This window comes from Heloderma suspectum, chromosome 3 (assembly GCF_057233095.1).
Source record: "Heloderma suspectum isolate Gila_16-S chromosome 3, 16-S_ref, whole genome shotgun sequence".
In the NCBI taxonomy this organism is placed as follows: domain Eukaryota; kingdom Metazoa; phylum Chordata; class Lepidosauria; order Squamata; family Helodermatidae; genus Heloderma; species Heloderma suspectum.
Window position 1 is genome coordinate 321,672,581 of NC_139460.1, and position 24,809 is coordinate 321,697,389.

Sequence of the window (24,809 nt, forward strand, 5' to 3'; positions counted from 1 at the left end):
GTTAAATAAGCAGGGTGACAATATGCAGCCTTGTCGTACTCCTTTCCCAATTTTGAACCACTTGGTTGTTCCATGTCTGGTTCTTACTGTTGCTTCTTGACCCTGGTACATGTTTCTCAGGAGACAGGTAAGGTGGTCTGGTACTCCCATCACTTTAAGAATTTGCCACAGTTTGTTGTGATCCACACAATCAAAGGCTTTAGCGTAGTCAATGAAGCAGAAATAGACGTTTTTCTGGAATTCTCTTGCTTTCTCCATGATGCAGCGAATGTTGGCGATTTGATCTCTAGTTCCTCTGCCTCTTCTAAACCCAGCTTGTACTTCCGGTAGTTCTCGGTTCGCATACTGCTGAAGCCTAGCTTGTAGGATTTTGAGCATCATCTTGCTGGCATGTGAAATGAGCGCAATGGTGCGGTAGTTTGTACACTCTTTGGCGTTGCCCTTCTTTGGAATTGGAATGTAAACTGACCTTTTCCAGTCTTGTGGCCACTGTTGAGTGTTCCAGATGTGTTGGCATATTGAATGCAGCAATATGGAAGCTACGCTTCTATTAATGCAGCCCAAAATAGCATTTGCCTTTTTTGCAGCCACATCACATTGTTGGCTCATATTCAGCTTGTGATCGACAACAATTCCAAGATCCTTCTCGCTTGTCGTGTTGTTGAGCCACATATCCCCTACCTTGTAACTAGGCGTTTGGCTTCTTTTTCCTAGGTGCAGAACTTGGCATTTATCCCTATTAAATGTCATTCTGTTGTTTTCTGCCCAGCGCTCCAGTCTATCCAGATCACTTTGAATTTTGTTTCTGTCTTCCAAAGTATTAGCTATCCCGCCCAATTTTGTGTCACCTGCAAATTTGACCAGCATTCCCTGCACCTCCTTCTCCAAGTCATTCATAAAAATGTTGAAAAGCACTGGGCCCAGGACTGAACCCTGCGGGACCCTGCTCATTACCTCTCCCCAGTTTGAGAAGGTCCCATTGATAAGCACTCTTTGAGTGCAATTCTGTAGCCAACTGTGGATCCACCGGATCATTCTTTCATCTAGCCCACTTTGAGCTAGTTTGCTCATCAGGATATCATGGGGCACTTTGTCGAAAGCTTTGCTGAAGTCGAGGTATATTATGTCTACAGCATTCTCACAGTCCACAAGGGAGGTGACTCGATCACAACATCATGGAAACACAGAGACCTTACCGCACAACCAGGTTGGAGTAAATTGCTGGTGGAAACACACCCCAAGTCAGATCTACACCTCGTGTCATATCAATACAATCCCATCAAGGTGACACTATATCCCTCTTGCACATTTACACCTCGAAGCACACACAGTGACATCTGTTGCGTTATTTTGGAATAAAAAGTGGGAAATAACGCTAGAAAAGCAGAATGTCTAATATGCCCCAACAGTTAAAAGTGCACGTCAATACCGATAAACAGCTCTAGTGTCTATCTAGACCCAGTCTCATAACGTGAAATGGAAGTGTTCAATTAAAGGAACTAAGTGACATTGTTTGCACATAATGACAGCCTGTGGGTTAAGTGGTCCATGGGCTGTCGGGGTGAGTGGAAGAGAGAAAGAGAGACAGCTGCCTCTGGTGTGCTGCTGCTTCCACTTTTACTCAATAACCTACAATTGGCCCATTCGTAGAAACACGCAAAACAACAGGTGTGCTAGAAATTAGCCTCAAGGAAGGCGTTGCAGTGTTCCTTTTATATTATCATCCAATTCACCACTCAGAGAATACACAATGCCCTCTAAACTGGGGGGAAAAGTTGTTGTTGTTTGTTGAATAAACTCTTTGGTAACAACACCCCCGCCAAAAAAATTTTACATCGCAAGAATTCTGTACTTGTGCAGAAACAGAAGACAAGGAAAGACTATATTTATGGGGTGATATTGACAGATGTACACTGCAATCCTATTATACATGTTCAGCCAGAAGTAAACCCTTGTTGTTGTTCAGTCGTTCAGTCGTGTCCAACTCTTCATGACCCCATGGACCATAGCATGCCAGGCCTTCCTGTCCTCCGCTCTCTCCCGGAGTGTGCTCAACTTCATATTCATTGCAGTGATCCATGAAGGGCTTACCATGCTCAATAGGGCTTACTCCTAGGTAACTCCCATGTCACAGATCTGTTTCAAGTTCTAATAGGGTCTGTTTCAAGTTTCTGATAGAAAGTCTAAGACAGAGGGACTTGAGCAAATCAAGTCAAATGTTGGATCAACTGAAAAGAAATGTGATAGAAATATACAGTAACAAACAAGCCATTGTATGGGTTATGGTGCACTGCTGCGAGGAACAGCACAGATCTTATGAGGCCGGGGGTGCATTGTCAACCCTACTATAGGGTCTTTGTTGAGTTTTTTCACTCCTTCTGGCAATTTGAAGGTGAATTCCTTCAGTAGGCTGGTGAATATGATGAAGATCTCAGTCCTTGCCAGCTGCTCTCCGAAACACACCCGAGCCCCTGTGGAGGAAATAAGGGAAAGGTAGCAAATATTTAATAACTTATTCCACCAATTCGTTAGTGCATCTACCCCAGTCAGGAGCTACTTTTGATCCTGAGAAAGGAATTTGGACTGGTGACCCAGCAGCAACTCCCATTAAGAACATAGGAAGAGGCCTACTGGAGCAGACAAAAGCCCTATCTAGTCCAACATCCTGTTTCCACACTGCCCAACTACATCCTATGGGAAGCCCACAAGTAGGACATGAGTGCAATAGTATGCTCCTGGGTTCATAGAATCATAGAATAGTAGGGTTGGAAGGGGCCTATAAGACCATCAAGTCCAACCCCCTACTCAGTGCAAGAATCCAGATCAAAGCATCCCTAACAGACGGCTGTCCAGCCTCGTCCTGAATGCCTCTAGTGTGGGATTGCCCACTACCTCCCTAGGTAATTGGTTCCATTGCCATATTGCTCTAACCATCAGGAAGTTTTTCCTGATGTTCAACCAGAATCTGGCTTCGAGCCCATTATTCCATGTCCTGCACTCTGGGATGATCGAGAAGCGATCTTGGCCTGCCTCTCTGTGACAACCTTTCAAGTACTTGAAGGGCGCTATCTTATCACCCCTTAGTCTTCTCTTCTCAAAGCTAAACATGCCCAGTTCTTTCAGTCTCTCCTCATACGGCTTTGTTTCCAGTCCTCTGATCATCTTCATTGCCCTCCTCTGAACCTTTTCTAGTTTGTCTGCATCCTTCTTAAAGTGTGGTGCCCAGAACTGGACTGAAGGTGGAATGGGATGAGGCTGCTCATCAAACAACACAGCCTGCATGTATAAGAAGCGCTTAAGGCTCTCTTCACACCTGAGTTTTTTAAAAGGATCATTCTTCTTTAATCACTGGTTGTAGCGGGAGCTTTAGATGACACTGCTGTCTCACAACTTTCCTTCCCTCTTCCCATGTTATCTAAGAATGGGGAAAACCCAGCTTTTTTCTGTGCTTGCAATTGAAATCATCATTCCCCCCACCCTGTGTATTTCCCCTTTAGCACTTTGTCCTGTGTGTGCTAGGGGGTGTTGCTGGGCAGTGTTGAATAACATTGTCATGACAACAAATTGGTGGAAGGGGGGGCAGGTCACTGACCGGGCTTCCAGTGACCATTTCTTCCTTTCTCCCATTCCACTTTGGGCTCCGAGATCCCCTTGAACACAACAATGCTTACTTCTGAGTAAACTCATTGGCTTTAAGGCTTTCCTTTCCTGCGAGTAAGTGCCATTGAAATCTGTGTGGCTTGCTTCTGAGCAGGCATGCATAGGAGTGCATTGTAAGTCTACTTAGAGTAGTGGTCTTAAGGTCTCCCATCCCCTTCAATGCATTTACTTTGAACGTCCCCCTCCCATTGGCTTAAGTGACTGCTTCTTCTCCCTTTTGCTCACCAGATTTATGGGCTTTTTTCCTACCAGGGTGGATAGCGGAGTCTCCCTTTTCAGCCATGCAGGAGAAAGGCTTGACAATTAGGATTTCAATGGGTATTAAAGGTGCCTTTGCTCCTCCCCTGAATAAATTCATCATGCAGAGCTTGGAATGGTCATTTTTAATAGTTTCCTTTTGGGATGTGGAGTTGTTTTAGATAAGGCAGTAGTGCTGAGGTGGTTTTCCATAGTACTGCCTCCCACCTAGCCAGCCACAATCTCTTCTCCTAGCCCATCTTGCAAGGTCTATTGAAGATGGTGTCCCCCATGAAGCAGTTACCTGAGAGGTGGGGGGCTGCTAGGGATGGCTTGGTGCATTGACTGTATACAAGTCTGTTTGTGGATTTCTTACTTCTGTAGTTCGGAACCTGGAAATGGGTATGCCCTTCAAACTCAGTAGTGCAGGCAGTGTACTGCATTTAATTCCATCACACACTGACATATTTAGCAGAGAAGGACTTGCAGTGCCAGCAACCTCAGGGCAAGCCACTGAGAAGGCTCTCTCCCTCAGAGGAAGGAGGGGACCAGCTCCCATAAACCCCTATCCAGCCCACTAGAACTGCTTCCGACTTCCCTCATGCTGTGGAGGAGTGGAGGGATGGGGTGGAGCCATCAATCATGTTACAGGAACCAATGATCAGGGGAGGGGAGGGGGTATGCAGTCAGCAGCCCCCTTCTGTCCTGATTGCTCCGTGCAGCTCGGCCCAGCCATAAAAAGATATAATGCGGAGGGACGCGCTAGGAGAGATGCTTGTATACAGGGCCAGTCTAAATCCTGGAAAGGATCAGGAATCAAAAGGAATGGTTTGTAGTGGAATAAAATGCCAGGTGTGAAGACAGCCTCATTCACTCTTCCCACCATCCCCAAGCTGTGGAGTACTGGCACTGCTGATATGTTTATAATGCACTGCTGCTATGAGAAGGGGCTGCACAGAAGGAGACATAGCTCCATGGTGAAGTGCATGATGTGTATGCACAAGCCGTCCCAGTCTCAATCCTTGGCATCTCTAGTTAAAGCATCTCAGAAAGCCTGTGCCGCCAGAGTAGACAGCAATGGGCAAGCAGTCTGACAGCCTGAAGTTCAAACTTTGCGTCATATTGACCTTCTGTAGCTTCCACCACCACCACAATCCCACAGCCTTGTCACCTTCTTCTTAGCACTCATATACACTTGCTTTTTCATCTAAAATGGTAAGTCAGACTGCACTCTCCAATGGCACATCAGCAATGGGGAAGGCATCTTAGCCCTTTTCTTTCTGCTTGTTTCCTGCCTCCAAACTACCCACCAGCTCTGTAAGCCACTTTCAGTGCTGTGGCTTGTCTCTGTGCAGATCTTGTGGAGAGAACAAGATAAGAGTTTCTCATAATCCCCACATTCAGAACGGGCAGTCCCTTGTATTTATCCTTCTATGGTTTCACCAAATTCACAGAATACTGAGTGGTTTCATGTTTTACATGACATTAGGGTAATTTCAGGGACTACTGCTTCATTATCATTCATCAAAGCCCAAAACCAAGTGGAGCAAATATTTCTCTGTTCTTTGCCTTTGAATCAGTCCCATGAAGATGACCATCAGTTACAGAAGTTTTTAATTTTTTTCAGACTTCTGCCTATTACCTGCTCCAAATGGCAGAAACGCATCCCTGGTCATGAAATTTCCCTCCTTGTCCAAAAAGTGATTTGGGTTGAATACTTCAGGAGTCTCCCACTGTTCAGGATCAAAAAGAACAGAGCGTAGATCTGGAGCAATAATGGCCCCCTGCAAGGAAGAAAAAGCTGAGTGAGAATATATTTATACCAGCATAATTCTCTTGTTATCCCATGGACTTAATATGGAAGATAATAGTTAATTTCTATCTAGTTTTTGATTTCTCTTAAAAACACAGACCTCTCAAGCACATGCCACACTCCTTAGAATTCTTCCATTCTGAGTGTACTTAAAACTGTCACCTTAACTCTCAGCATCTTAGAGAGCAATCCTATGGCCCGCTAGACAGTGTCTAGCAGGCCATAGGATGTGGTCTATTCCGGGAACCGACCTCGGAGCCCGTGCTCCGAGGTCAGTTCCTGGAGAAACGACCTCCCTCCTTGTCAGGGTTGGAACTGAGCCCATAGAGCCCCAAAGCAGCTCTGATTCTGATTCTGAGGAAGAGCTACAACCTGTGGGAGAGGAGCCCGCTCGTCTCTCAGAGGTGCAGCTGCAGGGAGAGGCCCCCCTGCTCGCATTCCTGAGAGAGATAGTGACCCTGATAGCGAAACAGCAGGGGATCGGTTGTTGCTAGATGCAAGGCACCGGAGCAGAGAGAGGCGCGAGGTGGAGGGCGCCAAGAGGAGGCATTCAGCCCGCTTGGCACTATGGCAATGGCTGTGCCCCGATGCCCCACGGATAAGGGGGGAGCCTCCCCTCCTAGCCCATAAGTTTCAGAGCTTTCCCGCCCTTCTCCTCAAAACAGGGACCAACTGCGTAGATGGAGCTTAGGTTACCCTGTTAGGATACCCTTTGCAGTTCCTTGCTTAGTCGCTGGCAATTAGCATCTGAAAGAGTCATTAAGTTGTAAAGCAATAAAGCCTTGGAGAGAATCCCTTTTGTCTGTGTCTTGTTTGGGCTACTGGAGGGGACTTTAAGAGGCAGCTAGGGCACTCCTGACACCCCTCATCCTTGCTGCCTCAGCGGCAGTGTGGAGAAGCCCCGTCCTCCGCGCATGGCAGACGAGTGTGGAGTGACTGAAAAGAAGCAAGGCTGGGAGGCATTCCGGGGCAGGAAGAGCGGAGCTGCATGTACGACACATCCTATGCGTCGTACGGCAGCTTCCTTTCCTGGCCAGCCCCCCACACACACCCTGCCGCCTTTCCTGGCCAGCCCCACACACACACCCTGAAAAACAGCAAGACCAGAGAGGCACGGAGGGAACAATCCCCCCATGCCTCTCCTGCCTTGCTTTGGATAGGTGGTTGCCTCCGAGGTCAGAGGTGGCCGCCTATCTACTTAAGACTGCCCCCTTATAATATTAGCATAATCATATACTACAACCAGTTCAGTTCTTCCCATGCTCATGGAGCCAAAATGGCCCCATCCCATCCAAGCCCGAGAGGGACGTATCTGCAGGCTTGTGGGAACCCCAAGGTTTGCAGAAGTGCAAACAATAGTTAGAGAAAAAAAAACTAAGTGAGGGAGAAACAAAAAAAGAGGACTGTGCAAGCCCAGAGGCCATGGAATGCTGACTATTGGGACAGTGGGTCAGGGGGATGGAATGGAGTATCCTGGAAAAGCATAGGGCTGGTGGGCTTGTGGGATTTTGAACAGGAGCACATGACACAGCAACATTTTGCCGCAAATCCCACTCATTCCTTTGAAATCCCAACTACTGTTATGTTAGTGAGAAAAACAGAGCAAAACTTTTAACTAAACAGAGGTAACCCTACCTACTCTGCCATTCATTTAGGGCACAATCCTATGTATGTTTAAACAGAAAAAAGTCCTACAACTCCCAGCATATCCCAGCCAGCTCTGCTAGCTGGGGAATGCTGGGAGTTGGGGGGGGGCAGGGGTTGTGTCTAAATATGCATAGAATTGTGCCTTTATTTATTTACTGAGAATGAAAGAATTGGAGGGGGGCATGTCTGCTGCACGGGCTAGAAAGAGATGTGTCCTCTGTGGCACTTTCATTTTGTGTCAAACCTTGTCTAAAAGAAGAAAAGAAAAGAAAAGAAAAGAAAAGAAAAGAAAAGAAAAGAAAAGAAAGAGATGTGTGCTCCGTGGACTCAAGCTTGTGGGGGGAGCAATGCCATCTGTCCTAAAGGCCGTTCTCCTTAATTTTGTGCAGTGGAAAGGGAAAGGCATTCTGCATGAGCTCAGAGGCACTTTAGTATTTCCCCACTGGCTAGTAGAAATAATTGTTAACCAGGCACAATTTCTGACTCAAATTTTAATCCCTGTGCACCCTGAGAAGAAGTCTGATAACAATTTGTAAAAGTGTGTGTATATCTGGCAGGAGGGAAAAACTGATCTGTGCAGCCTTGGAAAATTGATTCGGGAGTGGGGAGGAGGGGTGGACATCTTCCTGGACAGAAGAACCTAAAACCATGTTACACACTGTTCCCTTTCAAAAGCTTATGCTTGAGTACACTACATAGCCCAGGGCCATTTGTGAAACCAGAAGAGAAGAACTGTGTATATACTCTTTTGGAAGGGGAGGAAAGTCAATGAGCTTTTCTACACAAGGCTGTTAATCGCTGTATCTATTTTCAGTTTTGTTGCAGAATTGAGATCTGAGCTCTACAAAAAGAGCTTTTCCTTTCCTGTTTTTTCCGCTGCATAATCTCTAGGTGGCACTGTGGTACAGTGGAGTAGCGCAAATGCACAAGTAGGAAAATACATTTTCTTTCACTTTCAGAAATAATGCCCCATTTTCCATGCCCCCCAAAAAAAACTGTGAGGAAGGAATCATGGGTGCACATTAAACACCTCATGTACATGTGCCCTTCACAGAAAGCTCCTGTGTGAATACAAGTCTTAAACCAGCTTTCCACAACAGCGTGTCCTCCAGATGATCTAGACTACAACTCCCACAGTTCCCAGCAATTACAGGAGTTGCAGTCCATCACATTTCGAGGGCACCAGGTTGTGGAAGGCAGTCTCAAATTGTCACCCTATGATGCTCCTTGCTCTTGGAATATAGAAGTGCAGCCCTATAAGTCTTCTATACCTTGGGAATGAGAAAACCTTGCATGTTCAGATCCTTCACACATTGTCTTGGAATCCCAGATAATAAGACATATTTGGTACGCAGGATCTCATGAATCACAGCATGGGTGTAGGGCAGTTTCTTCCTATCTTGATAGCAGAATGAATGAGAGGAACCCAAAACATCTTCTATCTCCTTGTGGACTTTATCTGAGGAAAATGGTGGAAAAGGAAGTTTTATTCCAGACACTGCATTCTATCTTTAGAAAAATTGGACAAACATTGAGGGAGATTAATTCCACATGAAATGATTTTATATGATTCCGTATGTTTTTAAGATGTTCTTGTAAACCTCTTAGAGATATTATTAAATATAGACAGTGTTTATTTATTTATTTCATTTCTATACCACCCAATAGCCGAAGATCTCTGGGCGGTTCACAAAAATTAAAACCAAACGGCACACAATAAAACAATTTAAAATATATAGAACATTAAAGCCACAATATAACAATACAACCACTATAAAACCTAGCAGAAGTGCAGGAATTTAAAATACAGATTTAAAACAGCAAAGCTAAAAGTCTAGAAAGCTAAAATGCTAAAATGCCTGGGAAAATAAAAAGGTCTTCACCTGGCACTGAAAGGAATACAATGTAGGTGCCAGGCGAACCTCACTAGGGAGCTCATTCCAGAGCCGGGGTGCCACAGCAGAAAAGGCCCTCCTCCTAGTAGCCACCCGCCTCACTTCCTTTGGCAGGGGCTCACGGAGAAGGGCCTCTGAGGATGATCTTAAGGTCCGAGCAGGCGCATATGGGAGGAGGCGATCCTTCTAATAACCTGGCCCGAAGCCATTAAGGGCTTTAAATGTTAATACCAGCACTTTGAATCGGGCCCGGAAATGGACTGGCAGCCAGTGCAGCTGAAAAAGTACTGGCGTAATATGAGCTCACTGGCCAGTCCCTGTTAACAGTCTTGCTGCCCTATTTTGGACCAGCTGAAGTTTCTGGACCATTTTCAAAGGCAGCCCCATGTATAACGCATTGCAGTAATCCAGACGAGAAGTTATCAGAGCATGGATAACTGTAGCTAGGCTATCTCTGTCCAGATAAGGGCGTCGTTGGTATACCAGCCTAAGCTGATAAAAAGTGCTCCATGCCACTGAGTTCACCTGTGCCTCAAGTGACAGTTCTGGGTCCAAGAGCACCCCCAAACTACGAACCTGATCCTTTAGGGGGAGTGCAACCCCCTCCAGAACAGGTTGAATATCACCTAGCCGGGCAGACGAACCACCCACTAACAGTACCTCCGTCTTGTCTGGATTGAGTTTCAGTTTATTGGCCCTTATCCAGTCCATTACCGTGCCCAGGCACTGATCCAGAACAGCCACTGCCTCACCTGGGTTTGATGAGAAAGAGCGGTAGAGCTGGGTGTCTGTCAGGGTGGACACTGAGCCCATAGAATCCCAGAGTAGTTCTGATTTTGAGGAAGAGCAGTCGCTCCTGGGAGAGGAGTGTGCTCCTCTTTCCCAGGACCAACAGCTGACGGAGATTCCTCCCGCCAGCATTCCTAGTTTAGTTAGCAGTCCAGGGAGTGACCAAGCACAGATAGCAGACTTGGTGGATGCGCGACGCAGACGCAGAGAGCGGCGCCATATGGAGGGCGTGGAAAGGAGGCGAAGTGCCAGGTTGGCGCGCAAACAACGGCTGCGCCCAGAGGACCCAAGGGAAAAGGGAAGGGACTCTCCCTAGTCCTTAAGTTCAGGGGTCTGCCAGTAATTCCCTTTCAAACGGGGACCAACTGTTCCAACTTAGGGCATAGGTACTGTGCTGCTCAGATCTAGTTGCAATCGGTATAGTTGTTAAGTTGTAAAAGAAAAATAAAGCTTTGAAAGGAATTCCTTTGTCTGTGTCTGGACTTGGCTACTGGTTTAGAGAGAGAGAGAGACCTCCAAGGAGCCCTTGACAGCTTGGTCCCCGTTCCTCTTTTTTTTTCTTTCTCTCCTCTCTCTCTCCGATTGCCTTATGGAGGGTGCCGGGGACCCAGCAGTGCAAGCTCTGGCGCAAGAGAACCAGTTGCTCCGTGATCAGATGGCTCAACTGACGGCGGCTGTACAAAATCTACAGGCTGTGGTTCAACCCCCCCACACCTCCGATTCCCCCCCGCCGCAAGTGCCCAGTGGCGTTGCCAGAGAAGTTTTCTGGTGAGAAAGGACTTTTTCAGATTTTCAGGGCCCAATCAGAGCTGTACATGCGTCTTAGGCCTGAGGATTTCCAGACGGAACAGGTTCGTGTGGGTTTCATCATTAACCTACTGTCAGGCATAGCAGCTAAATGGGCTTCGGGGCTCCTGCTCGCTAATGACCCCCTGCTCGGGGACTATCAAGGTTTCATGACAGCCATGGCACGTTTTTTCGGTGATCCCCTGCACACGCAGACGGCTTCTCGGGAGACTCGCCGCCTCCGGCAGGGCAAGGACTCAGTTTCCAGCTACGCGACAACCTTTCGCTTGCTGATGCAGGATTTACAGTGGAATGATGCCGCGCTAGTGGCTCAGTTTTTGGATGGTTTGAACGACGAGATTTTGGATGAGTTGGCGCGCACGCCCAGCCCGCCTACTTTGGAGAACCTCATCCAGACCTGCCTTCAGATAGATAGTCGGCTGAAGGGGCGCCGGCAGACCTGGCGGGGCGCCGGGGGCCGGGATTTCCCTCCTCCCATTCCCCCACGTTTCCTGCCTCCTCCCCCACCCCCCGCTCCGGTGCTGGGGGTAGAGGAGACCCTGATGCAGCTGGGAGCTACTCGAGCCTCGCTGCCGCCAAAGGAGTTTGAGCGCCGCCGTGCTGAGCACCACTGTTTTCAATGTGGAAAGCTGGGGCATTTCGCCAAGACCTGCCGAGTGAAATCCACAGCTCCGCTGCCTCCCCCTCCTCCTCCTCTCCTTCTCCCTCCTCCTCCTCCTCATCCCCAGGCCTGACTAGACTGCCCCCCAAGCTTGTTGGGGGCCTCCAGTGTGGGGGTCAGTTCCCCACCCGGTGGGTGCCTTCCCCAACCCCCCCCACCCTCCCATCTGCTGTTGCATGTTCACCTCCGATCCTCTCAGTGGGGGGGGGGTGGAGGCCCTAGCTTTAGTGGACTCGGGGGCGACGACCAGTTTCATGGATGAGACCTTCGCCCTTTTCCACAAGATTCCTACCCTGCCCCTTCCTGCCCCCTTGGCAGTGTAGACCATTGATAGGCGTCCTCTCTCTTTGGGCGCAGTGACCCGGATTACAGTTCCGCTCACTCTGCGCATCCAGTCCCATGTTGAGCAGATTCAGTTTCACTTAGCCAAGGTTCCCTTATACCCACTCGTGCTGGGTGTTTCCTGGCTCTCTAAGCACAACCCTCAGATTTCTTGGGGGCTTCAGCAAGTGGAGTTTGTGTCTCCCTACTGCCGGCAGCATTGCCTCCCGGAGGAGGCGCCAGTCCCAGCCCAGGCCTTAACCCTTTCCTCCCCCTCCTTATCTGTTTCTGGCAGTCCTTCAGCGACCGTCATCCTCCCAGAGAAGTATGCAGCTTTTCGGAATGTGTTTGACAAGAAGGAGGCTGACCGGCTTCCCCCCCCACCGCCCTTTTGACTGTGCCATTAACCTCATCCCCGCTGGCCGGCTGTATCCGATGCCGGAGCCGGAACTTTGAGCTCTGCAGGAGTTTTTGGACACAAATCTCAAACGCGGTTTCATTCGCCCCTCTTCCTCCCCCACCTGCGCTCCTACCTTCTTTGTGGCCAAGAGATCTGGCGAGCTCAGGCCGGTGCACGATTTCAGAAATCTAAATTCCGTTTCCATCCCTGACAAGTACCCCCTCCCCCTCATACCAGAGATGCTGGAGCTCCTGGGGCAAGCCAAGATTTTCACAAAGTTGGACCTGCGTAACACATATAATCTCATTCGCATCTGGGAAGGTGATGAGTGGAAGACCTGTTTCGGGACCCGGTACAGAGCGTATGAATACCTAGTAATGCCCTTTGGGCTCTCCTGCGCCCCTCCCACTTTTTCGCGTTTTATGAATGCCATTTTCCGGGACTATTTGGACACTTTCCTCATTGTATATCTTGATGATTTACTTATATTTTCTGAGGACTCCGATGCCCATCAGCTTCATGTCTCTGCCGTACTCCAGCGCCTCCATGAGAACCATCTTTATGCCAACCTGGAGAAATGTGCGTTTGACCTAACCTCTTTGGACTTTCTTGGCTACATTATTTCACCTGACGGTATCAGGATGGATCCTGCAAAGGTCCAGGCTGTCCTCTCCTGGCAGGCTCCATCCACCAAGAAGGACTTGCAACGTTTTCTGGGTTTTGCTAATTTTTACAGAAAGTTCCTGCCCAGTTTTGCTCGGCTCACTTCTCCTCTCACGGACCTCCTTAAGGGCAAGAAATCTCCTTTTCATTGGACAGCATCTGCCCAACAGGCTTTCGAGGAACTTACGAGGCTTTTCAGTTCTGAGCCGATCCTGTTACATCCCGACCCGAGGAAGCCTTTTGTAGAGCAACCTGATGCCTCTGACTTCGCGGTGGGGGCAGTGCTCTTTCAGCCAGATCGGGAGGGCGGCGGGCTGCAACCCTGCGCCTACCACTCCAGGAAACTGACCATGTCTGAGAGGAATTATACCATCTGGGAGAAGGAACTGTTGGCCATCAAGTCTGCTTTGGAGACCTGGCGTCATCTCCTGGAGGGGGCACAGCAACCAGTCAAAGTTAGAACCGACCATCGCAACCTCGAACATCTTCAGACAGCCCGTGCCTTAAACCAGCAGCAGATTAGGTGGTTGCTTTTTTTTTCTCGGTTCCACCTTAGGATTTGCCATGTGAAGGCCTCAGACAACCTACAAGCGGATGCTCTTTCTCGTAAGCCTGACCTCCAGCCAGGGAGTGAGGAAACTTCCCCCCCCCTCTGATTCTTCCCCCTCAAGGCCTGGCGGCAGCTGCAGTGCCTCATTCTTGGGAGGAGCTCCTTCTCTCTGCACAGGCTCAGGATGCTTTTGTTTGCACAAAGGTGGAGGAATTGGGGCTAGCCTCTGCCCCCCCCCCACTCTACCCCCTTCTCTTTGCGAGGTGGCCTGCTTTGCCATTCTGGCCGGGTCTATGTGCCTTCTAGACCCCTCTGCGAGAAGGTCCTCCATCAGTGCCACAACTCCCCCACAGCTGGGCATTTTGGCGTCGCCAAAACCTTGCATGGAGTGACGAGGGATTTTTGGTGGCCTCGTGTGTGTCAGGACGTCAAGTCCTATGTCGCCTCCTGCCCAACCTGCCAGCGGGCGAAGGCCCCCTCAGGCAAGCCCACAGGCTTGCTTCACCCCCTGCCTACCCCCTCAGGACCTTGGAAACTGCTCTCCCTTGACTTCATCACTGACTTGCCTCCCTCACATGGTAAGACCACTATTCTGGCGGTGGTGGATTTGTTTTCTAAGATGACCCATTTCATCCCCTGCTCTGGGTTGCCCACAGCCAGGGAGACGGCAGAGCTGTTCATGGTGCATGTTTTCCGCCTCCACGGATGGCCCGAGGGTCTCGTTTCCGATAGGGGGGCCCAATTCACTGCCCATTTCTGGAGGGAGCTACTGGTGTTGCTCCATGTGACGCTCCGTCTTTCCTCCGCCCACCATCCACAGACGGACGGTCAGACCGAGCGCACCAATGCGACTCTGGAGCAATATCTGCGCTGTTATGTAAATTACCAGCAGGATAACTGGTTTTCCTTGCTGCCTCTCACAGAATTTGCTTATAACAATGCCTGCCATGCTTCCACCTGCCAAACTCAATTTTTTGCCAATTTTGGTTACCACCCCAAGGCCTTCCCGTCCACCCTAGCTCCCTCTTCGGTGCCAGCAGCCCAGGACTTTTTAGAGGAGTTGCGAGCGGTACACCACCTCTTACGGGACTCCCTCAAGCAAACCAAGACAGCCTACAAGGCCTCTGCAGACAGGCGGCGCCAGCCGGGTCCGTCTCTGCAACCGGGGGACTGGGTTTGGTTGTCCACCCAATACCTCCCCTCTCACTCGCCCGCAAGGAAGCTTGCGCCTCACCGCACGGGGCCTTTCCAGATTACGGCCCAGATTAACCCTGTTGCTTTTCGCCTGGCTCTCCCACCCTCCATGAAGATCCATCCCGTTTTTCATCGGTCCTTGCTGTCCCCCCTGGTTTCTGGCGACCCTCATCACTCTTTGAGGTTGCGGAGATTCTGGACTCCCGCCTTTCTCATGGCCGCTTGCAATATCTGGTGGACTGGAAGGGGTACGGGCCTGATGAGCGATCCTGGGAACCCGCGGAAAATGTGCATGCTCCGTTGCTGCTGAGGCACTTCCACCAGCTGTACCCCCACAAACCTGGGGCCCCAGGGGAGGAGCATGAGGGGGGGCCTCATGGGAGCGGGGATGATGTCAGGGTGGACACTGAGCCCATAGAATCCTAGAGTAGTTCTGATTCTGAGGAAGAGGAGTCGCTCCTGAGAGAGGAGCGCGCTCCACTTTCCCAGGACCAACAGCTGACGGAGATTCCTCCCACCGGCATTCCTTGCTAGTTTAGTTAGCAGTCCAGGGAGTGACCAAGCACAGATAGCAGACTTAGTGGATGCGCGACGCAGACCCAGAGAGCGGCGCCAGATGGAGGGCGCAGAAAGGAGGCGAAGTGCCAGGTTGGCGCGCAAACAACAGCTGCGCCCAGAGGACCCAAGGGAAAAGGGGAGGGACTCTCCCTAGTCCTTAAGTGCAGGGGTCTGCCAGTAATTCCCTTTCAAACGGGGACCAACTGTTCCAACTTAGGGCATAGGTACTGTGCTGCTCAGATCTAGCTGCAATCGGTATAGTTGTTAAGTTGTAAAAGAAGAATAAAGCTTTGAAAGGAATTCCTTTGTCTGTGTCTGGACTTGGCTACTGATTTAGACAGAGAGAGACCTCCAAGGAGCCCTTGACAGTGTCATCCACATATTGATGGCGCCTCAGCCCACACCTCTGGATAACCTCCCCCGGTGGTTTCATGTAGATGTTGAACAGCAGGGGGGATAAAATAGAGCCCTGTGGAACCCCATGGCACAATTGCCGTGGCACAGAGCAATAATCCCCCAGCACCACCTTCTGGAATCGGCCCTCCAAGTAGGAGTGGAACCACTGCAGTGCAGTGCCTCCAACTCCCAACCCAGACAACCTATCCAGAAGGATACCATGGTCAATGGTATCGAAAGCCGCTGAGAGGTCCAGGAGAATCAACAGGGTCACACTCTCCCTGTCCCCAGTAGTACATAAATCTATTAAAAGTAAACAAACAAACAAACAATCTTAAGCTTGTCTACTGTGACATAATTCCCATTTATTCAATGAAAGTTGTTCATAAGAAGGATTAGAGCTCGGGGTGAATGGGCTTTTCTGCGTGAGGCTTTTAACCCGCCACTTTACCAAGGCTTCTGCTGCTGGATTCTCCATAGACCTAGGGCATCTCTGCACAATAGACCTAATCTGCCACTTTACTGAGACTTCTGTTTCTGGATTCTTTGCAAAATTAAGAGTGGCTCCTTTACACACAGTTTTTTTCTGGGGGGCTTCTTTCTCTGCCTTTCTATATGTTCCATTACACAACCACTAGGTAGCGCTGTGGTATAGCGGAATTGGGGAATGACAAGAGGGTTTCACGCTGCCATTCACAGATATGCCAGACCTCATTTATTAGATAGATAGATAGATAGATAGATAGATAGATAGATAGATAGATAGATCCTACAGTGATTGCAAAGCATAGGAGAGGCCCTGAAAGTTGATGATGTCATACAGAGACAGCCAGTTTGGTGTAGTGGTTAGAGTGTTGGACTGGGAGCTGGGAGATCTGGGTTCTAGTCCCCACTCAGCCATGAAGCTTACTGGGTGACTTTGGGCTAGTCACAGACTCTCAGCCCAACCTACCTCACAGGGTTGTTGTTGAGATGATGAAATGGAGAGGAGGAGGATTAAATATGCCACCTTGGGTTCCTTAGAGGAAATGGGATATAAATGCAATAAATAAATAAAGCATCCGCAAACTACAGTGAGTGAGGAATCACAAACACACAACAAATGCCTCATATAGAAAGGCTCTATATGATTTTTTAAACCTTCTCCTTGTTAGTATCTTGTTAGATACATACATATATTAATAAGATACCCAGTATGAAATTATAGATGAATTACAATCCACAACTAATAAAACAACTTTACATTCTTCCCTATGGGGTTTAAGAGTGGCCCTTGTTCCCACTGCAGCGATTTGTCTTACCTTGGATGTCTGGATGAGACACCATGAGAAGCAGTGCCCACTGCAGAGAGGTGGATGTCGTGTCCGTCCCTGCGATAAAGAGGTCAGAAATACACTGAGCCAGGTTATCTTCATCATAGGTAGTGTTGGGGTCATCCTTTCTCTGTTATCAACAATAAGAAAGATGAAAAGTCATTTATAACCATGCTCCTATTAACAATAGCAAGGTGGCTGAGGAAGATGGGAATTTTAGTCCAACACATCTGGAGGGCCCCAGGTTGGGCGAGGCTGATATAAGCAGCTGGACAAAACATGGCATGTAAGTTGTACTTTGAGAACTGTTGTGAAGGATATAAACATTGAGACATATCTGGAAGGCTTAGCTGGTAACAGGAGATTTGCTGTAATATCAGGAAATCCGCATTATTGTGCCCACATGCAAACCTTTATTCCATAGTCAGCAGCAGATACTCCGTGTACTTAACAAGTACAGTATCTTTAACCACCCTGTTGTCATCACAATCAGAACTGTTGATCAAGTCAGGAAAAAAAGGGGCATTTGTTTCTATTTTTTTCAGTGTATGAATATTGGAATACCTAGGCTACTTCACCATTTAAAATGAAAAATAATAATGACTGGAAATGAGTAATTAAAACCCACCCACATCAGAGAACAGAAGGCTTTTCTACATGAGGCTGTTAATCTGCTGTATCTACTTTCAGTTTCATCGCAGAATTGAGATCCAAGCACTTCACAAGGAGCGTTTCTTTTCCTGCTTTTCCACCACATAACCTTTCCGTGGCACCAGCACAGCTTGCCGTGTTGTGCAAAACCAGTGAGGGTGGCTTGTTACCGTAGTTAACAAGCCACCCAGAACCATGGGCTGTTGTAGGGTTCTGGGGTGGCTTGTTAACCATGGCAGCAAGCCACCTTCACTGGGTTCACACAACACAGGAAGCCACGCCAGCAAGGGTAATTATGCAAATCTCCCAGCACACGCAGTGGGCAAAGTATTTCCTCCACCATGACCATTCAAACCTGCTCACTGTTTTACAGTGGGTCTGGTCTTACCTGTGGGGTCAATTTCAGAAATTGGGAGACTATTCTTTGGCCCCTTTGCAATTGAGCTCAGGGAACCATCTTTTCCCCAATGTTGTTCAAGATCTATATGAATCCACTGGGAGTGGTCATTCGGGAATTTGGAGCAAAGAGCCATCAGTGTGCTGATGACACACAGCTCTGTCTCCCTGTGACATCTGGATCAAGGGAGTCTGTCCAGATCCTAGACTCAATGCCTAGACTCAGTGATAGGCTGGATGAGGGCCAATAAACTGAAGCTGAATTCTGGCAAGAAGAAAGCTCTGTGGGTGAGTGGTTCCTGAGTCCAGGAGATAGACTCATTGCCTGTTCTGGATGGAGTTGCACTCCCTTCGAAAGACCCATTTCAGGTTCTCCTAGATCCATCACTGTTGCTGGAGGCCCAAGTGGCCATGGCGGCTCAAAGTGCCTTTTGCATCTTTGACTGGTATATCAGCTACGGCCTCTCCTGGACAAGGATAGCTTGACTATGGTGGTACAGGCATTAGTAACCTCAAGACTGGATTACAGCAATGTGCTCTATGTGGGGCTGCCCTTAAGGCTGGTCCAAAAGCTGGAGCTAGTGCAGAATGCAGCAGTTGGCTATTGTCAGAAACTACCCCTTTTCAGAGTGTAACTCCTTTGCTTTGGGGAAACTGCCCTGGCTACCTACTCACAACCAGACCAAGTTTAAGGTTTATTACCCTAAAACACTTGGGAACAGGATACTTGAGAGAGCATCTTCTCCCTTATCAACCTGCCTGGTCACTGAGGTCATCAGATGAGGTGCTTTTGGTGGTTCTGCATGGCCCTGTAGCCAGGTTGGAATCGACCCAGAGTAGACCCTTCAGTGTGGTGGCTCCCTCGCTCTCAGGAAGTCCCTGCCTCTGGACAGTGCTTTGTTTCGTGCTGAAGACATTTTTATTTCAACAAGCCTTCCCCAATTTACCAGCCACAGTTTTTATTGGTACACTATTTTTAAAATAACTGTTAATATTGCAGTTTTATTCCTTTTATCTTTTATTGTTCGCCACTCCAGAATCTGTTTAGATGTGGAGAGGTAAATATATAAATATTTTTATATATATATATGCTATATATTTATATATTTATTTATTTATTTATTGCATTTATACCCCACCTTTTTTCCTCTTGCAAGGAACCCAAGGCGGCTTACATTATCCTCCTCCTCTCCATTTTATCCTCACAACAACAACCCTGTGAGGTGGGTTGGGCTGAGAGTCTGTGACTGGCCCAAAGTCACCCAGTGAGCTTCCATGGCTGAGTGGGGACTAGAACCCGGATCTCCCAGCTCCTAGTCCAACACTCTTGCCACTACACCACACTGGCTCTCTCTCTCTCTCTCTCTCTATATATATATATATATATATATATATTATATATAATAAAATATTATATATATAAATATTTATATATATATAAATTTATATATAATAATTTATATATAAATTTTTCCCAGGCATTTTAGCATTTTAGCTTTCTAAATTTTTATCTTTGCTGTTTTAAATCTGTATTTTAAACTCCTGTACTGCTGCTAGGTTTTTATTGTGGTTGTATTGTTATATTGTGGTTTTAATGTTCTATATATTTTAAATTGTTTTATTGTGTGTTGTTTGGTTTTAATTTTTGTGAACCACCCAGAGAGCTTCGGCTATTGGGCGGTATAGAAATGAAATAAATAAATAAATAAATATGCTGTAAATAAATAAATATAGAGGGGCATCTTGATTTTTTCAGCCCAGAGAAGGAATGGATGTGTTGGAACTCTTCTGGCTGAGTTTCTGCCTCATTGTGCACTGGTACATGCCACAAAGTTTATATTACAACAAAGTTTAAATTACAATGGTTAAATCAAAAAATATTTTGTGGGATAGAAATTAGAAAATGTTTACATAGAAAGAAAGGTGGCAAATGGGACATACAGAGTTTGTGCCTGACAGACAGAACACTGCAAGGAGGAGAGGGAAAGGGAAAGGCAAGGGAACTGAAGTCTTGATACAAGCCTTACTCAGAAGTAAGCCCTATGCCTTTGAGAAAAGGATGGGAAGCTGGAAGTGCAGCTGGTATAATCCTATGCAGGTTACTCAGAAGTAAACCATACTGATGGAGCTGGACAAGTTCCTGGAGCCACCTTCCACCCCACATTATCTTACTCAAATGTAAGTTATATTTTGTTTAATAGGACTCAGTGTCTAGTAAGTAAATCAGAATAGAATTGCAGGCAGCTTCCATTTGCAATCCACACAAATCATTATAAATTTCAGAATGGATGTTCGAATAAAAAAACGTAAATCGAATGCGCAAACTCGGTTCACACTTGAGCGCTGTGCTGTTTTCCTGCGTGCACTTGTCTGATCTCGGATGCTAAGTGGGGTCGGCTCCAGTCAGTAGTTGGATGGGCGACCGCCTGGGAATCAGGCTTCCTGCACTGAGCAGGGGGTTGTTGTATCCCTTCAAATGAGACTTTTAACCCCTCCTATCCCCCGCTCGGGATTTTTTTTTTTTAAATTAAGGCATTATCCTCACAGAATTGGGGCTTCTCCGCAATTTTTTTTTTCTAATTGAGGCATGATCTTCGAAGCTTCGAAGTTGTGAGGCTTCACAACACCCGGAGCGGGGGATAGGAGTGGGTAAAACCTAATCTCATTTGAAGGGATACAACAACACCCTGCTCAGTGCAGGAAGCCTGATTCCCAGCCAGTCGCCCATCCAAGCACTCACCGGGACCGACCCCGCTTAGCTTCTGAGATCAGACAAGCGTGTGCACATCCAGCCCTTTGCTCGTTGCTGAAGAAACAGGGGCTGCTGAGGAAGCTATGCGATCAGTAGCCGGAAGAAGACATGGGGGCGTCGAGAGCTGTGACTGGACAGGAGGGAAATACAAACACCGCCGCATATGGACAGGTGGGGGAGGGGACCACGACTGGATATGGTAGTGAAGGCGGAAAATCAGAGCACATTAAGGGGAAATACTGGGATATTAGGGTATTGAAAGCGGGAGCACAGAAGCGGGAAATTCTGGTTCCAATTCGAGGTGGCTACTGCATAGTGTGAAAGGCGGGTGATGAAACCTCATTGGAAGCGAAAAAAGGCGGTAAGTGTAGATCCAGCCTTTGTATACTGTACTTTTAATGTTTTTAATCTTTGTAAACAGCCCAGAGAGCTTTGGCTATTGGGCAGTATGGAAATGTAAATAACAACAACAACAAGGAGGCATGAGTTACAGGAGGATTCTTCTAGCAATACAGTTAGGTTCAGGTGCTTCACAAAGCAATACAGGACCAGGACAAGGTATGGCATTTTTGCTAGTCCCAGCCACTCCGTTCTCCCCATCTAGATTTTGGCCTGAAAGACCAAGGAAGAGTGTGGGTGTGCAGAGGGTAGGGATGTTGTGAGCACCCAATACAGGGGTGGAGTCTGACGGACTCCCCACTGCTCGGCCTCCCAGAATCCTAGGTGTAGGCAGCCGGAGGAGGGCCTTAGATGTTGAGTATAATGTACAGGTAGGTTTGTGTCGGGAGAGGCGCTTCATCAGGTATTGTGGTCCCAAGCCGTGTAAGGCTTTATTGGCTAAAACCAGCACCTTGTTATTTGCATCAGTAGCTGGCAGGGTTTCGGTTTTTTTTTTAAATCACTGAATATTACCAGAGATCCAGAAAATCCTTCCAGTGGTTCTGCAGACTGTTCAGTCACATGAAGGGGTGTTGCAGTGATTCCTCAGACAAGCAGTGTTCGCAGGCAAAGTGGATACTTACTTTCTCCATCTGAAATAGATAGAAGTCAATTACATCTTGTGGCTCATGAAGATTCTGATGCGCCTTATGCCTTTCTATTTCCTTCTTTGAAAATGAAACCATGGTCTCCATAGCAGTCAGGGCCTTCTTGTGAGGCCCTGGAAGGTGCTTCATGACAGATGGGAAAATTTCGTAGAGCTACAGAAAAGACAAAAGCAAACTGTGTCACTATCACTAGGAGCGTTTTGTAGCATGAGCATGTGTGCTCAATCCCCTAGAGATTATATTGGTGTCTGCTGCCAACAGCTGCCGTGAGCACACACTCCTTCCCTCTCATGATGTTCTCCTTCTCCCCAAAATGTCCAGCTCTAAGCTTAAGGGTCAGCTAATTTGAGAAGGGGGTTCGAAATTTCAAATTGGATAAGAAACCAGATTCAGTTTAAATGAAAACTCCAGTTACAGTCTAAGGACGCATTGTTCAGGTGAATACTAAATCAATCAAGGGCACTTGGTAGATCTGTCTGCCTCGGAAGGAAAAGAAGACCACTCACACCATGAAAGAAGCTGCCTCCAAATTTTAAGCTAGTCTGAATGGCTTCCATCAGCTCCAGGAATTCTTTGTCTTCAGCAGAAAACCGGTGTCCAAAAGCCATAGCACATATCACATTGCAGACTGAATTTATAATGGGTATCTCAGGGTTAAGTGGCTGCCCTGAAAGGGAAGATTTTTGCATTGTTATTGTTATTGTTATGGGGTTGGGGTTGGTCTGAATGACTTTTCCAGGGTCCCTTATAGCCCAGTGCCTCTGATTGCAAAGAAATTCAGGATCCTTTCCAATTATGTAATTAATTTCTATAAATAAAGCTATCAGTGTGAATGCCTTGAGGCAGTGGGCTTTTCCACATAAGGCTTTTAACACGCCACTTTATCAAAGCTTCTGCTTTCAGATTCATTGCAGGATTAAGATTGGCTCCTTTACACATGTTTTTTCCATGGGTTTTCTTTCTCTGCCTTTCTATATGTTCCATTAAACAACACGAGGTGGTGCTGTGGTATAGCGGAATTGTGCAAATACAGCAGGGTTTCATTCCACCATTCACAGAAATACCAGTTTTTCCTCGTTGGAAAAAAAATGCTATAATGGTTGCAAAGAACAGGAGAGGCCCTGGAGGAGGAGGATGTCATGTAAAGCATCTGCAAACTACCGTGAGTGAGGAATCATGAGCGCATAATAAATGCCTCATGTAGAAAGGCTCAGTACCTCTTAAGACCTGAAAAGGGCGGTTGATAGCCACTAACATTCTGGTTTTGTGTTTCAGTCGGAGCTAGGATGGCCCAAGGAGGAATAGGTGATGGATGGAGATGGCTCATCTTTCTTCCCCCTTCTAGACAAGAGAAAAAAGGGATGGACGAAGTTCTGTGTGTGTAGCAAGAAATCAGTTTGTACTGGGAACTAAGACTGAAAAGGTGCCAGAGAGCCAACTTTGCTGCCTGCAGGAAATCCTATGGTACCGTGGATTCCCGTAGAAATCTGATGTGGAGTATGTTGTTGTTTACAAATGTGTCAGTCCTCATCTTCTGCTCAGCCTGCATATAGGCTGCTGCAACTGGCCACCACTGCAATTTGGCTGTGATTGGTTTCAGAGGTGGTGTGCAGTCCCCAACGGGTTCCAGCAGTTGAAAAGTGGCCCCCAGACCCTCTGAAGTTGCCCATCCCTGCATCACTGAAGACTTATGGTGTTTCTCTGATTTAAGGTTTATTTACACTTATTTGTTTGATCTATGTGAGCCTCTGAGGAAGAATCAAAGGCCTGTGCTCCAGGTTCTGAACCTCGGCCGCAAGCAATCTTGCACGTAATCTTTTGGAAAGCAACACTTGGGCAGTACAGACAATTTGTTTTGCATTTCTGAGCCTTTTATCCACTACTGAACTCTTTAGGGAAAGCCTTTGAAATTCAGTCTTAGGCCTTAAATTCCTTTTTTGTAGAGTCTGAGGTGGCTTCCAGGTGGCATTTTCTTACTCATTTTGTGATCTAACACTAAACTGGAATTAGAGGCAGGAGTAACAGGGGGCCTGCTCACTAGGGAGAGGGGCTTCACTGCTTCCCTTTTACTCTGGGCCCTGAGACCCTGATGTAATTTAGTTCCAGTGGAAGCTGGTGGCTCCAATGTCAGTGGGGCGGTACATCCGCTCCGGGTTTCGGTCAGAACTCTAAAGGAGCTATCCAAGCACCTTGGATAACTTCTTTAGAGTTCTGACTGGATCTGACTGAAACCCGGAGCGGATTCACCACCCCACTGACATTGGAGCCACCAGCCTCCATTGTTCTCTGTGCAGTGCCTCAACAGTTGCAACCAGCCCTCAGTAGACTGCTTCTATTTCCCTTCACAGGACTGACTACACCTTTGCAAGGTCTTGAGGCAGCCTAAGCACTGTTTGAAGCGTGCTGAAAACATAGTACTAGAATGATGAACTTGTGCATCCAGTGAATAATAAAAAGCAGACAGGCCACACAAAGGTATCTGCAGCATGACAGCACCACCCCCTAGTATCACATACCCTTTGCACGTGCAAACACCTCTATAAGTTGACGGGCCTCCTCTTCTATTTGGCTCTCCATGCCTTTCTTCCCCAGTCCCAGCTTCCGCATCGTAACTACAGCAAACCGTCTCTGCTGCTTCCAGGTGTGTCCATTTGAAAATACAATACCTGAGGCCATCAAGAATCAAAGAGAAATCATTGCTCACAAAAATTCATATTAAAAAGAAGGTTGCCAGCCTAGAAAATGTCGATGTGATTCAGACCTATGTATTTAAGCACCTAAGAATCCCCAGGATGGTGCAGAATTCGTGTTGCATCGTATCGTGCTTCATCCCTAATATTGGACCCTAGTGTATACTTCAGAAAACACATATGAGGAACCAGGGCCTCATTATTTCTTCTACTAGCAAACTCAGGTGTTGAGTGCCAATGGAGCCCAAACCAAAACAAGGCCACGGAGAAACAGGGAGATATCGGCATGCTCAGAACCGCCTAGAGAGCTTTGGCTCCTGGGTGGCATAGAAATATAATAAATAAATAAATAATCCCAAGGTTGCAGATG

General features: G+C 47.5%; 1 protein-coding gene across 1 annotated transcript in view; it reads right to left on the reverse strand.

Annotated features, from left to right (window-relative positions):
- Positions 1–2,280: 2,280 nt before the first annotated feature.
- LOC146351712 (cytochrome P450 2J5-like) overlaps positions 2,281–24,809 on the reverse strand; it is a 50,079-nt gene continuing 27,550 nt past the window's right edge. Inside the window, exons 3-9 of the mRNA XM_084845713.1 lie at positions 24,266–24,415; positions 22,256–22,416; positions 21,726–21,902; positions 16,893–17,034; positions 8,629–8,816; positions 5,540–5,681; positions 2,281–2,471 (exon numbers count right to left, since the gene is read on the reverse strand). Of these exons, the coding sequence (XP_084701839.1) occupies positions 2,281–2,471; positions 5,540–5,681; positions 8,629–8,816; positions 16,893–17,034; positions 21,726–21,902; positions 22,256–22,416; positions 24,266–24,415 (1,151 nt within the window). The remainder of the gene's footprint in view (positions 2,472–5,539; positions 5,682–8,628; positions 8,817–16,892; positions 17,035–21,725; positions 21,903–22,255; positions 22,417–24,265; positions 24,416–24,809) is intronic.